The sequence below is a fragment of the Emydura macquarii genome, unplaced genomic scaffold, assembly GCF_026122565.2.
Source record: "Emydura macquarii macquarii isolate MOO-44397 ecotype Brisbane River unplaced genomic scaffold, CSIRO-AGI_Emac_v2 contig_1230, whole genome shotgun sequence".
Classification (NCBI taxonomy): domain Eukaryota; kingdom Metazoa; phylum Chordata; order Testudines; family Chelidae; genus Emydura; species Emydura macquarii.
The window spans coordinates 9,515,050-9,529,384 of record NW_027131367.1 but is presented as its reverse complement, the minus strand read 5'-3'; the positions used below and the strand labels follow the sequence as shown (position 1 = coordinate 9,529,384).

The window sequence follows — 14,335 nt, the reverse complement described above, 5'->3', positions numbered from 1 at the left end:
TGTGAGGAGAACACCACATGACCCTGCCATCAGGCCATAGTGATTGGCTGGTGTTGACCTTTGCTCCTATATGGAGGAATGGGAGAAGGAAGGAGGGGAGAAACAGAAGAGGGTTTTGTGATCTGCCACAGCCACACAGCACTGCAGAACTCAGAACTCTCCTGCTTTACAAGAAATACAGTCGTCCAGCGGTAAAGGGGAAAAAGGTTGTATTTCTCAGAGTGGAAAATTGAGTGTTGGGGTACTTATTCAAATTGTCAGAGGTTAGGGGGTACTTGCTACCTAAAAGGTTGAGAAATACTGGTCTAAGTGAATCTTCATGATTAAAATTCCAGCATCTCTGATTATTTATTATTTATTTATTTAAGGACTATTATGGGACCTTATGGAATCAATCGAGCTGTTCGTCGCATTACTTTTTCTGACTGTCGAAATGGATTAGGTAATTAGATTACATAATTGACTCTAAAAGAGCGAAATCTTGAAAGGTGCTGACCACCTGCTTTGCAATTCACAATGATGTCAGTGAGAGTTGAAGTTTCTGAATCTGTTATGATATTTGGCTTAATGTGTTTGGTGCAATGGAGGGAATGACCAGTTTCTTGCTTACATCTGTTTTTCAACAGGGGTTAAAATTATTGGAGGTTATCGGGAGCAAACTGAAGAAGACTATGGAATTTTCATAAAGAAAATTTTGCCTGGCGGGATGGCTGCAACAGATAGTAAATAATTACTTTTACGTATTCTGTAAAATCCTACATTATACAGGAAGCTGTGAAGAAAACAAATTATCTTTTTTTAATTTTATTTTCAGTATGTACACACCAAGCAATGTGTAGTTCAGCAGAGATTCATCATTTTACAGTTTATAGTTTGGAGGAGAGAAAGAGAGGATGTGGAAGATTCACAGTAATGGACATCCGTTCAAATCTAGATCAGGCCACTGTGAAATCAGTTTGAGATCTGTCCACGTTGTTGACTGTCCAAACTGTGAGATGCTGAAAGCTTTCAACTCCCAGTGGCTTCAGTGGGAATTAAGGGCATTCAGCACCTCACAATATCAGGTCTTGTGTTTATCCATTGTTCTCATGAATTCAGATTAATGTTTCAATGACCATGTTTTGGATGATCTATATGGAAGGACCAAACTGCATTTTATACAGAGTTTAGAGTAGGGAGAATATTCCAGTCTATACTAGGTCCAACCAGTTTTCTAAACTTGGTCTGGCCTTGTTCCCACTAGCCATCCAAAAGACCTTTACCCAAGTTAACCCATAATATATTAAAAACTGCTTAGCAAACACATTTCCTGTACTCATGTAGAGAAAGCCATCGAGTGGTTCAAAATGAGAATTGTTTTAAAAGCTATTATAAACATCAAGAAACACAAATGTATTCAACATATATATGATAACCTACATGTAGTCGACAGTTCAAAGCTCAGCTGACGGCTAATTCCATAAATATGAAGTCTAATGTCCCAATCCTACAAATATGCACATGGTGTGAGTAGTCCCATTGAGATCAGTGGAACTACTCATGGTAGTAAAGTTAAGCACATGCTTAAGTGTTTGCAGATCAGGGCCAAAAGTGATAAAATCATTCTTACATTAGATTAGAGCAAAAGTGATAGGAGCGTATTTTCCATTTTTCCCAGTTATTTCATATAGATTTGTAAATTATCTTTTGTTAATCTCTTTATTAGGCCGATTGCTCACTGGAGACCTAATTTTAGATGTCAATGGAGAAACCTTAGTCGGTGTAACCAATGAAAGGTATGTTCATAAAGATGACTAAATGTTTATTTAGAACTTGGAACAATGTTACTGGTACTGGTATTATACAGTCAAAGATTTTGGATCAAATTAAACGCTGATTAAAAGGGCATCACCGTGCCGAAGTTCATGGAGTTGCACCTGAGGTTGTACCAGAGAGCTCAATCTAGCCATCCTGACGCAATATAACTATCATTGAAGTTAATGGGAATTTTGCTTGCATAAGAGCCAATTAAAGAAATTTCACGTTGTAGTGTAGGTTATCGAATGTACATGTAAATTTGTATCAAACTAGTTATTGAGCTAGTATAATATTTAACGTTACTGTAATTATCATGGTATTTGGGTAGATATCAGTTAAAGCAAATGATTTGGTAATATACTGCTAATCATTGGTGCTTCTTGTTCACCCAGGTGGGGTAATTAAGGCAGAGAAGTTGCCTGTGTTGTTTATGGGGTGTGATACATATGGTCTCAGGTGGAAACACCAACCATCACTATAAAGCCCAGAACAGTGGTAGAGTTAGGATTTATGTTAAAAGTAATCTCCCCTCCCTCCGCCAAAAAAATTAAAACTACTGTAGTACAGATTAAAAAATAAAGCAGAGTTAAATGGCACATAATTCAAATCCAGCTTCTACCCCATTCAAACGTTTTGTGCTCTATGATAGCCCAGGACCTAATCGAAGGTATATTTCCAAAATGATTTGTCTATTAAGATAAGAATTTGTTCATTTTCTGCCGTTTTAATACATTACTTACTGTGTAGTCAGTGGATGCAGAGCCCTTGCACTGAAACACTGAAAATAGGTAAATTTACTTTTTTAATTGTTCGGTTTTTTTCTTCCAGAGCTGTTGACATTTTGCGAATGGCATCAGCAACAAATCACATGTCTCTGCTGATTGTTAGAGATGAAGAAGCAAAGTAAGAATTAAAATTTTTAAAATATATATATATAATTACCACTACAACATCCCTCTTTCCCAAAAAAACCCAACACTTTCACTAAAATATGTCATTTGTTAATATACAGATGTATTACAAATTTGGAATTAGTCATAAAATATCCACAGTGTAATTTACATTTTTTATGTGTTTTGCTGAAACATTTTTGTAGCATAATATATTTTGTCAGAATATGATAGAGCTTTTATTATCCTTTCCCCCCATATGCACTTGTAGCACATATGCTACTATAATACCAAGCTATGATACCAAGATTCCTATGAAGGATGATGGCAATGGTGAATTGGAAGTGCACCAGTTTGTTTTCATATTTCACTTTTAGGGCCACACTGTCCACATTCCATGAATATATGAAAGTTGCTCTAAAGTCGCACAGAAAAGATGTATCCTGCTCACCTTAGTCAAATGAGCAGTCCCAGTTAGTTCTGTGGGATTGGCCACATTAGTAAAGGCTGCAAATTCTGACCCATTTATATTTCATGAACAAGATCTAAATGTTACGTGGTACAATTAATAATACTATAAAGTATTTGCTGTCATCATAATAATGATTTCCTGACTATTTTTTTGTCTTTTTAAATATAAGAGAAGTGGAATTAAAAAGTGTTTTGGGAACTACAGTAGTACAACTTTATATGATTTAACTAGCACCAGACATCTAAAAATAAAGTCCTTGCAGTTGTCTTTTTTTCAAAATTGGCTTGTCAGTCTCTTACTTATGAGCTCTGAATTAGTTGGGATAAGTAGGTTAAACTATTCAATGTAGCTGATAGTCCAAAATTCCTCCATTATAAGGACAGTTACACTAAAATATCCCTTTAATCTTGTTATCTACAGATAATCATATAAACCGACACTAGCATAGGAAATGTTGGGATGGAAAGAAGCCAGGGAGCCCATCCAGGTCTATCCCCCCTTTTGAGTTAGCTCTTTCCTCCAAATATTTATGTAACTATATTTGAAAATCGTTGTAGAGTTGCTACTGTTGTTGCCTTTCCTAGCCTCTTCTATTTATTAACTGCCCTCTCTGTAAAGAAGGTCCACCTAAATTCCTTTAGAGCCTGGCTTTTCTTAATCTTATGTTTGTGCCCCTTTATTCTTACATTTGACAGTAGTTCAAATGGCTTTGTAGCTTCCATCCTCTCTCTCTTTTCTTCAGACTGTTTTAGATATCTGTCAGGTCCACTCTTAATCTGCTTTTATCCAAAGCATACTGACCTACTTCCTCTAACCTTCTTGAATAATCAAAATCCATGAGCCCCTTTATCATTCAGGTGGTTTGTCCCATGAAAAGATCTCCACTAGCTATTCTAAATGTGTCCTCAGTCCCTTAAAGAGACTAATTAACTGAGTTAATTTCCTGCCACTGTATGTATATATTGTATTAAATACTTTATTTGTACATAAGTTTTTGTGTCTGTGACTAGAACCTGCTGATAGATAAGCACCAGTTAAATAAGTATATTTGTGTTGTTATTAAGCACTGTGCCAAACTGTGATTTCAGTTAGCCCGTGCAGTCAATGGAATTACTCTAGAGTTATACTGCTGTAACTGATACCACAGTCAGGTCTTTTATGTTACTTCTACCCTAACTCCATGATATTAGTTTTCTGGTGTTTGTGGTTTACAGCCCTTCTAGGTGTACCACTCCCCTTTCCCCCCCCCCCACCCCCTTTTTTTTTTTTTAAACCTTTACCTTTATTCTTGAGATAGTAATAACGACTACATTTTACAATCTGATTTTTCTTAAATTAGGCTCTACTCAGTGTTTGATTAATAGGGATTTTTTCTTAATTGGATAAATAATGTCCAATAATGGATTTGCAGGATCCTCTTTAACTATATCTTTGCTAATGAATCCAAGAACTATTTCTGAAACTTCCAGAAATGTTTGGAAATACTAATTAGTTGATTTCTACAGAGCCATAATGTAAATATTTTTAATAAAGAAGAGGATTCGCAGACTTATGAGGATCATTCTGCAACCAGCTGTATATTCAAATCATTGTGTATTCCTCTTGGGTCAGGGGGAAGAATCCAAAACATACCTGTAGGCATATAACACTAACTATAGGAACTATATGAATCTTAGAATCTAATACCCAGGAATTTATTTATGAAGTTTCCAAAGAGGAAAGGGGCCACACAAAGATGAAGCTGTGGATTGAGCCAGAAGGGTAGATTTTGGCAGTTGACTCTGAAAAAGATTTGGGGGTCATAGTGGATAATCAAGTGACCAAGACTTCCCAATGTAATGTTGTGTCCAAAAGGGCTAATGCATAAACAGGGCATCTCGAGTAGGAATAAGGAAGTTATTTCACCTCTTTATTTGGCACTGATGTAACTGCTGCTGGAATACTGTGTCCAGTTCTGCTGTCCACAATTCAAGAAGGATGTTGATAAATTGGAGAGGTTTCAGAGAAGAGCTACAAACATGACTTAAGGCTTAGAAAAAACATGCCTTATAGTGATAGACTCAATGAGCTCACTCTATTAAAGAAAAGGTTTAAAGGGGTAACTTGGTTTAAAGGGGTAACTTGATTACAGTCTAAGAAGCTACACAGGGAACAAATATTTGATAATGGGTTTTTCAGTCTATCAGAGAAAGGCGTAAGAATGGCTGGAAGTATTCAGATGGGAAATAAGGCATAAATCTTTAACAGTGAGAGTTATAACCATTGGAACAATGGCGTATCATGGATTCTCTGTCACTGGCAATTTTTAAATCAAGATTAGATGTGTTTCTAAAAGATATGCTCTAGGAATTATTGTGAGGAAGTTCTAAAATCTGTGTTATACAGGAGGTCAGACTAGATGATCACAGTGGTTCATTCTGGCCTTGGAATTCCAGGCCAGTGCTCAGAGATGGCTCAGGGAGTTAGGTAGTTAAGTGCAGTTCAGTCTATTTAGGCCCAGCACCTTTAAAGAAAGGTTGCTTCTCCTAGAAGAGAGAGGTAAATTGGTTGTGCTGACAGGAAACCAGGGCAGAGAGCCCTGGGGAAACATAAGATCTATCTTGTGTGGTTTCTACTTTCCAAACTATTTTTGAATCTCCTGCTTGTATGGCTCCATGGGACAAAGGCAGCTGGAGACTGTTAGAAAACTGGTGTCAGTTTTAATCCTGAAACCCCTACAACCAATTTCTACTGAGTGATGGTGAATATGCGATCAAATCTGTGCCTCTGTTTTCTTTCTTTATGGTGCACAACAGCCCTGAAACAACGCCATAGAAGGATTTCTGAATCTACATAAATTCTAGATTTAAAGAAGGCTCTATCACACTTTAGTTCCAAATGCAATGTCCATTCTCCCTCTAGTGTTTTCATGCTTTGCTGGGCTGTGTAAGCTATTTATTAAATTAAACAACTACTTACTGAAAAAGACATTCAGTTCCTAATATAATACTGTAGAAAACCGCTACCTTTCTTGTAGTGTTTTTTGTACAAATTGCATCCCACAGTACTCTACAGAGTTAATTCAATTGCAGAGATTAAAAAAAAATGTTTTGCAAGAGAAAGAAACTAAAAAAGTGTGTGCAAGGGAGAAAGAGATACTCTGCTAATATTTGGAATCAGAGGGAGGGATAAAAAAACATCTGTGTGGGGCAGGAGCTGTTGTGATAAAGGGTCTTTCACCATTGATAGCAAAGTTGAGTGGTGGGGTAAAGAAGAAATGAGTGCTAGACAAGCAGAAGGAAAAGTAATGTGAGATGTGATTCCTGAGTGGTGGTAGAAGGAGTCCGCAGAAGGTTTTGAAAATAGCCAAGGCAATTTTAACTGGATCCTGAAACAAATGGGGAATCAATGAGTCGTCTGACCACTTGGGTGAAGTGGCTGTGCTTCTTTGGACACGTTAGAAGGTGGTCAGAAGTGGAAAAAACAGCACTATTTTTTCCTCTATCAGCTTGCTCTGTTATGACAGGCTTGTTGCTGGAGGGTTCCCCTTCATTCTTTTTTTAAAACAGGGTACATAACAGTGCTTGTCCTTATACAGTAGAATCTCAGAGTTACGAACACCAGAGTTACAAACTGACTGGTGACCACACACTTCATTTGGAACTGGAACAATCAGGCAGCAGCAGAGACAAAAAAAACACCCCCAAAAATAAAATCAAATACAGCACAGTGCTGTGTTTAAATGTAAACTATTAAAAAGAATAAAGGGAAAACTTAAAAAAAAGGTTTGACAAGGTAAGGAAACTTTCTATGCTTGTTGCATTTAAATTAAGATGGTTAAAAGCAGCATTTTTCTTCTGCATAGAAAAGTTTCAAAACTATTAAGTCAATGTTCAGTTGTAAAGTTACGAAGGAAAACCATATATACAGTAGAACCTGTAATTGAGAACAGAAGTAAGTTGTAAATGTTAATTGTTAGCGGCTATCTTTCCTCTTTTGATCAGTGTTTTGAAATAAAATTACCAGAATTTCACTCAAAAACCAATAAAAAATTATTTTGTAAGCTATAATCAAACTTATAGGGTTGCTACAAAAAGAGAGGAGAAATGAAGACTCTCCATTATGCAAAATTTCTTTTCCCTTATCACTATTGTAGTTTGGAATTAAAGAAAGGGAAAGTCTGGAATAAATTGGAATAGAAACTCAGGGATTGAATCTGATTTTATGCAGGTGTAAATCAGCAGTAACTCTGAAGTCAGTAACGCTGGTGTAAAACCTGTGAAGATGAGGTCAGAGTCAGGCCCACTGTTCCTAAATATTTGCAAGTCAAGTAAGTCAGCTGATATTTAAAACAAATGCAGAAAAACAGACGTTGTCACATTTCAAAGAAGTATACTTGATCAGACAAAACGTTGAGAGCAACAATTAGAAAAGCTAATATGAGCTCAATGTCTTTTCCTGTGGAGCAAGCAAGGAAGTGCTGTCTTTATAATGAAAAATTCCTAGATAGATATGAGAGAATGCAGATGTATAAATCCTATGATTTATTATTTAAATTTATTTAATAGATTTAATATTTAATAGATTTATTATTCTGCAGGAAAAGCAAAAACGGGTTCTAGGTGCTTTTCATCCTTCTATTATGTATCAAATATTGTGTGTCAGAATTAGTAACGAAGCTGGAAGAGAAGCTTTCTACCCAGATGCTATACATAGAATTTCTGTTTAGTGAATGATTCCTCTTGGAATCAAGCAACACCAGATGGGTCGCTGTTGAGTTTCTTCAGAGACACTTGTAATCCGGGGTGAACAGAGCTAGTAATTAAACCTCTGTACCTTGTGGTAACCAGCCCATCTTATTTATAGACTGTCATCAACCTCTGTGCTTATCCTTCAATATTGTGCTACTCTTTCACTTGTCTATCCTCAGTGTTTTTATATCTGATGAAAACATCATTTTTCAGCTGGTGTTGAGCCATCTGACCTTTAGTACATTGTTGTCTGGGGAAATTGGGTGTTTGAAGGAAAATGTGAGAGAGACATTCTAAACAAGTAGCACTCCTACATGGTCCAAAGCGTGCATTTGGAACTGAAGTCAGATAAATAAAAAACAAAGATATTTTTTTATTATCATAGGAAAGAATTTCTAGACTTGATGGATAAGTATGGATCATGCAGTAACACAGGCTCTGCAAGATGTTCACCAACACAACTGCTAGCTGGTGAGGATTGAATATTTCTACATTTTGCACTATAAGGAAGTAGTATAGGATGCTTGATGGCCTGAAATAATGTTGGAAAGCACTGTAGTCATCCTTGAATGAAATGCAAACCAGCACTTCAAAAATTTAGTTTGGGGGGTGGGATGGGGAGTATGCTTTAGTGAGTAGAACAGATGAGTAGGAGTCCAGCAGGATTCCACGTTCATTCATGACTCAATCATTAACTCACTTGTTATCTTGGGCAAGTCACTTAGCTTCTCCATGTCCATATCCCCGACTGTATTGTATCACCTACCTCAAAGGGTTTTAATTAATTAATGGTTTATAAGATGTTATGAAATTATCTGATGAAAGGTGTCTTGGCACTGCAAAGTGTTGATACTTGAGAGATTGTAGCTCTGCACATTCCATGTGGGGTCGCTGCGTTAGAAAGGATGATCTATATATTGCACCAACCTTCTTTTTTAAAAAGAGTAGATATAAGATTATTTTGCTTCACTCTTTTCCTTTGAAGGGCCAGTCTTCTTCACATGCCAGCAAATGATGTGTGTTTCTGAAAACCTGAGTGCTTGACTTAGCTCCCACTCTGAAGTTGTGTAGCCTCAGGCTTCCCTCTGGATTTGTTTACCCTTTTTGACAAAAGCTTTTATTGGCTCCTCTTTAAGGCTAGAAGGAAGTAAGGACTGGGAAAGTGGGGTGAAACACCGGTGCTGTTGATTCGGAATTGTGATGAGGGGTGTGTGTGTGTGAGAGAGAAATCCAGCACTGCAAGGATAAGTTATTTTCAGCAGCTGATGTATTTGCTCTCAGTTACAGCATCCTATTGTTCTGATTTTTCAAATCAAGTGCAGATGTTATAAAATGAACCCAGATGCTAAACATTAACTTTCTAGAGCCAAAAGGAGGAGGTTAGATCACACTTATTCTCTCCCAGGAGTGGGTTTAGAGCTTTCCCATCTTTTTCCATTATCCAGAAGTCTGGACATGGCTGATTGCAAGACCTCCAAAGCGCTGGATCTTGTGACAAGCTGGATATTGGACAGAAGCCTAAAATGCATGGGAAAACACTTAATACCAGAGACACTTTTATTATATTCAATATCAAAATGTATAGTAAAACACTTGGTCATAATCATTCAGTTTACCTGAACTAGAACAGTTTATTAGTTTAGGTTCATGGGTTTATTAGTTTGGGTTCATGTGGTCCTCTTCCTGACATGTACTGAACTATCAAGACCAGCAGAAATTGGTGCTATATGTCAATGAAACACTTTGTCTTCCCTGAATGTGGTTTTTATTTCTCTTTTCTCACTATTTCTTTCTTTTGAGGAAAACCTGTTGACAGCCTTTCTTCTGGATCCTCCTCACGATCACAAAGTCCTCAGCTTCTGAGTCCAAAGGATATTGTCATCAGCTACAATGGAAATAATTCTGTTACTACAACACCCCCACAACTCTCAAAGTAATTTCTGAACCTGACTGCAGCTCTCTTCTCTGAACTCCCTTGGTCAAAAGTATTTGTGTTTGGGTGCTTATGAATGTTTTGGGTGGAGCTCACCTGGACACAGACAGGCTACAAAGATTCTACTTTTAAAAATCATATTACTAATAACACCGTTGATTGTTAAAACTGAAAGAATTTTTAAAACTAATTTAGTTTGTCCATTTTGTGCCATTTGTTTCCTTTTGTGTTTGCTTGTTTTGGTGAAGTTAGACTGATTTGGTTTACGATTATTTCTAACCAGCTCCTAGTTAGTTTTTCCTTCTGATTCACATACACTAATACATTGCCATAAAGCTTGGCATGTTGCAAACACTGCAAGAGAGCTTTCAGTCAAATAATAATTTTTTAAAAAGCCAAAAGAGAAAAATGTGAAAATATATTTGTTGCCTATTCAGTTAAAGTCACTAGAAGCCAGAAAGGTGGGTGTGGCATACTAGCCCTAAATTCACAAGCTCATCATCTTTGAAAGTCAGACCACATTTATTTTGCTGCTTCACTTTAGACATCCAAGTTTGAAAATTGTGGCCAACTTCTCCAAGATCATGCTGTGAGTCCGTGGCAGAATCAGAGCTAGAATCCAAGAGTTCTAACTCATAGCACTCTGCTCTAACAACTTTTTGAAACAAGTTCAATCTTTTATCTATGATTTTTATAAACAGCTTTGTAAAAATGCTTGTTTTGAAATGAGGCCTTTGAAAAATATGTTTACCAAGTTTCTGGAGAACAGTAAGCAGTAAAAATACTGTAACAATTTTGTGGGAGGGTGTGACAGCAACTCCTCCTGTCAGTTCTGGGGATTAGTTCTGCCAGGCCAATGTCCCTTCTAGTGCTTGCATTCTATTTCTCTCTCTCTCAGTCCACAGCCAGCCCCTCTCTCTCACTCCTGGAGTTCCTGCTTCTTCTTTGTGATTTAGTCCTCTAGCCAGGTCACGCAGCATGTTTCCCCCTTCCGAAGCATCAGAGCCTTCCAGCATGAGTTGTCCCAGGCAGTCCATCCCCCACTGCTTGGTCTGTGCCACTTCCCAGTGACTGATAGGGGAACCTGGTCCCATCCTCTTCTCCGGGTTCCAGCTCAGGGGCCCTCTCAGCAGCCGCCAAGGTCTGCTCTATCCCATACCTTGCTGCTTTTCCCCTGAGCTTTCCTACCTTCCTGGCTCTCCCCCTCTCTGGGTTTGCCAGCGCAAACTCCCTCCTCCCATGGAGTAACTGTAGCCTACTCTCTTTAGTCCCAACTGCAATTCCCTTCTCCCAGAGAGTGACTGTAGACTATCTCCCTGCAGCCCCCTTTCTGCTCTCAGCTCCTGGAGTTTATACAGGCCCCTCCTTTTCCTGTCCAGCGGAGCCTCATGTCTAAGGGCTGGTCTACACTAGAGAGTTTTGTCACCAAGTTTTGTGACCAGGCTCTCAGCTCCACATACTTTCCCTCTTAGGTCAGTGGAAGTACTCCTGGTGAGGACACACTCTACCAACCCAAGGAGGGCGGTCCGGACGTCAGCCACTGCAGTAATTACTGCAGTGGCTGTAAGTTGACCTATGTTTAGGTCGATTTATTTTTCTAGTGTAGACAAGGCCTAATTAATCCCTGCTCATTGGCTCCTCCAGGTGCAGCCCAGGCAGCTAATTGGCCTACCTAGCCAACTTAACCCCTCATCACAGGGGGGAAAATCTTTAGATGGAATGAACACAAAGCAAGATAGCCTTGCAGTTAGATTTGCACAAAAACACAAAATACTTTTATTTAAAGTGGTTTTAAAAAAGAAAGGGGACACTTGAAACTTCCAGACAACTGCTTTTCTATGATTACTTTCAGATCCCTAGAAATACAGTTGTGTGTGTATAATGAAAGTAGCGAATTAGACACGCTTCAACTCTAGTAATATATATAGCACTGCTTTAATGCTTAGTTGAACTTGTTTTTCTACTTGTAGTTGCTGAAATTTGTACTGAAATCAGTAATTTTGTATTGAGTAGAATGTGGACTCTGAGTCTCCCAATTAAACGTCAACCATTTATGTTGAACTAAGTGTTGCAACACATTTGTGAAACCAACAAGAGAAATATTGCACATGGGTTTTCATTCTGGTATTTGTCAAGCTCCACAGACTGTATAACTGACCTTTTAATGCTAATTTTCTTTTTCTTCCTCCCCTTCTAGTGATAGTGTGTTTCAGATTATCACTGTTTCCAAAGGAACAGGCATAGGATTGAACATTGTGGGAGGAATTAACAGAAATGAAGGCCCCTTGGTGTATATTCAAGAAGTTATCCCTGGAGGTGACTGTCATAAGGTAAAAACAATGAGAGTTCTGTAGCACTTTAAAGACTAACAAATTTAATTTCAGCAGGCATAAGCTTTCGTGAACTTCAGCTCACTTCCTCAGATGCAGTTGGTAGAAATGATACAGCAAATAGGTAACATATATAGTAGGCAACATATACATATCCAAAGGCATAAATAACAATGGGGTAGATGGATAAAAGCTGCGTATTTGAGGCCTAATTACAACCATTGAGTAGGAGGTGAGAATGGGATCAGAGGAAATTACTTCTTGTAATGAGAGAGCCATTCCAAATCCCTGTTTAAACCCAGTTTGAATGTGTCAAGTTTGCAGATAATTTCTAACTCTTTCAAGTCTGTTTTTGAAGTTTTTTTGGAGAAGTACAGCAACTTTCAGGTCGGCAAGTGCCCTGGGAGATTGAAGTGTTCTCCGACTGATTTATGGATGTTGTTATTTTTTATGTCTGATTTGTGTCCATTTATCCTTTTGCGTAGTGATAGTCCAGTTTGACCAATGTAGGCCAATGTAGGGGCATTGCTGGCACGTGATGGCATATATAACATTAGTGGATATTTTAAAGACCTTTTTTATTCATATTTCCTTCTCATGCAGCTCCATTTTCTCTTCATTTACTACCAACCTCTGTATAAATGCTCTCCAACATCAAGACTGATCTACTTTGACTTGCTAAGCTGGCAGTAAGCCAGATCTAAGAAACAAGGTTCTGTTTGGCAACACTAGACTTTTTTTAGACAGTAGCATCACCTTCAGTAAAGGATTCTTTCGACAGTCAAATCTTGCCTTGTATTGACTATCTTGTACTGGAAGGAGTGCATCCATGTGGCAGTCAAAAGGCTTACAGAGCACTCAGGAGAAAACTAGGAAAGAGATCCAGTTGTTGTTCCTGCTGGTATGCCACAGCTGGCCCAGGGTTATAGGATTGGGCTGGCTGGTGCCAAGGTTAAAGTTAGAGCTAGTTGGTGGTCTGGATCCCAGCCAGCTACATACTAGTTAGGAGCATATGTAAGTATCTCCATTTAAATTTTGCTCCCGCTGACATAACTGCCCCACTATGCCTACTTAATAACTTCACCTCCACAAGCAGCGTAGAGTCACAGTTGATGTAGTTAGGTCAACTCAGTGTCAGTGTAGACATTATGTTGCTTTTGTCAGCTGTTACTGGCTTTCAGGAGCTGTCCCATAATGCCTCACTGACAGTACGGTCAATACAAGCATTCCTGTTGAGGATGTGCACTGCCTACACAAGGAGCACAGAGTAGACACACACAAGCAGTAATTGCTGCAGCTGTATGCCAACGCCTTATTTTGTAGAGTAGACATAACCTTAATCAGAGTATCACAGCTAAATATCAAGTGGAACAGATTGTTTAGCATAAGTAGTTAATACATATTTCAAGGGACCATTCAAGGTGAACACCCCTCTAGTCAGGGAGGAACGGAAGTTGAGGGGCAGCAGCTGGGCGAGGAGGATTTTTAGTGGGTTATAGATTGTTGTAATAAGCCATAAATCCAGTGTCTTTGTTCAGTCCATTATTTTTAGTGTCTAGCAAAGTTAGGAATTTAAGTTCCTGGGCTTATCTTTTGACAGCGTTGTGCCAGGTTCCTTTCAGGATGAGGATTGATTAAGTTGCTCAGACCAGAAGAACTCTGTGTATGCTTAAAAACTTGACTCTCTCACAGAAGCTGGTTCAATAAAACATATTACTTCACCCACCTTGTCTCTCTAGTATCCTGGCACTGACATAGCTACAAAAATACTGCATACAATAGTAGGTCATTTTGACATATAAATATTGGTCGTGTCTGCAAAGCAAAGTCATGAACGCTTAACGACGTTAATTGCACCTGCAATGATTTGTGCCCACAGAATTCTCCTGTGGCTATTTGTCACCATAGATTTATAGGTACAGAAAGGGAGGGCAAGTTAAGGCCAAGCTGCAGATCAGGGAACAAATTGTAGTGCTACCTGAAAACTGCTTCTTCATAATTAACAGTGATTCTTCTTTTTATTCAACCTTATTTTGTTATAGCTACCAAAAACTTTTTAACGGTCTTAACCCTGTGTAGTTTAGTGCCTATTCCTTCACAGTTCTTGTCAGTGGGAGCAAGGCTGGGTATTTATTTTCAAACTGTACTGTAGCACTAATACAGTTCAAACACTCAAAATCTGA

At 38.3% G+C, this 14,335-nt stretch overlaps 1 protein-coding gene across 5 annotated transcripts in view; it reads left to right on the top strand.

The window, feature by feature from the left end:
- The window catches only part of STXBP4 (syntaxin binding protein 4), a 113,892-nt gene that overhangs the window by 11,648 nt on the left and 87,909 nt on the right, over positions 1–14,335 (top strand). For 4 of the 5 annotated variants that reach the window (XM_067547424.1, XM_067547426.1, XM_067547427.1 and 1 more), the window contains exons 2-8: positions 369–442; positions 627–722; positions 1,706–1,775; positions 2,626–2,700; positions 8,275–8,360; positions 9,690–9,822; positions 12,020–12,152. In XM_067547424.1, coding sequence (XP_067403525.1) covers positions 369–442; positions 627–722; positions 1,706–1,775; positions 2,626–2,700; positions 8,275–8,360; positions 9,690–9,822; positions 12,020–12,152 — 667 coding nt within the window. The remainder of the gene's footprint in view (positions 1–368; positions 443–626; positions 723–1,705; positions 1,776–2,625; positions 2,701–8,274; positions 8,361–9,689; positions 9,823–12,019; positions 12,153–14,335) is intronic. The other variant, XM_067547425.1, reaches the window with a different exon arrangement.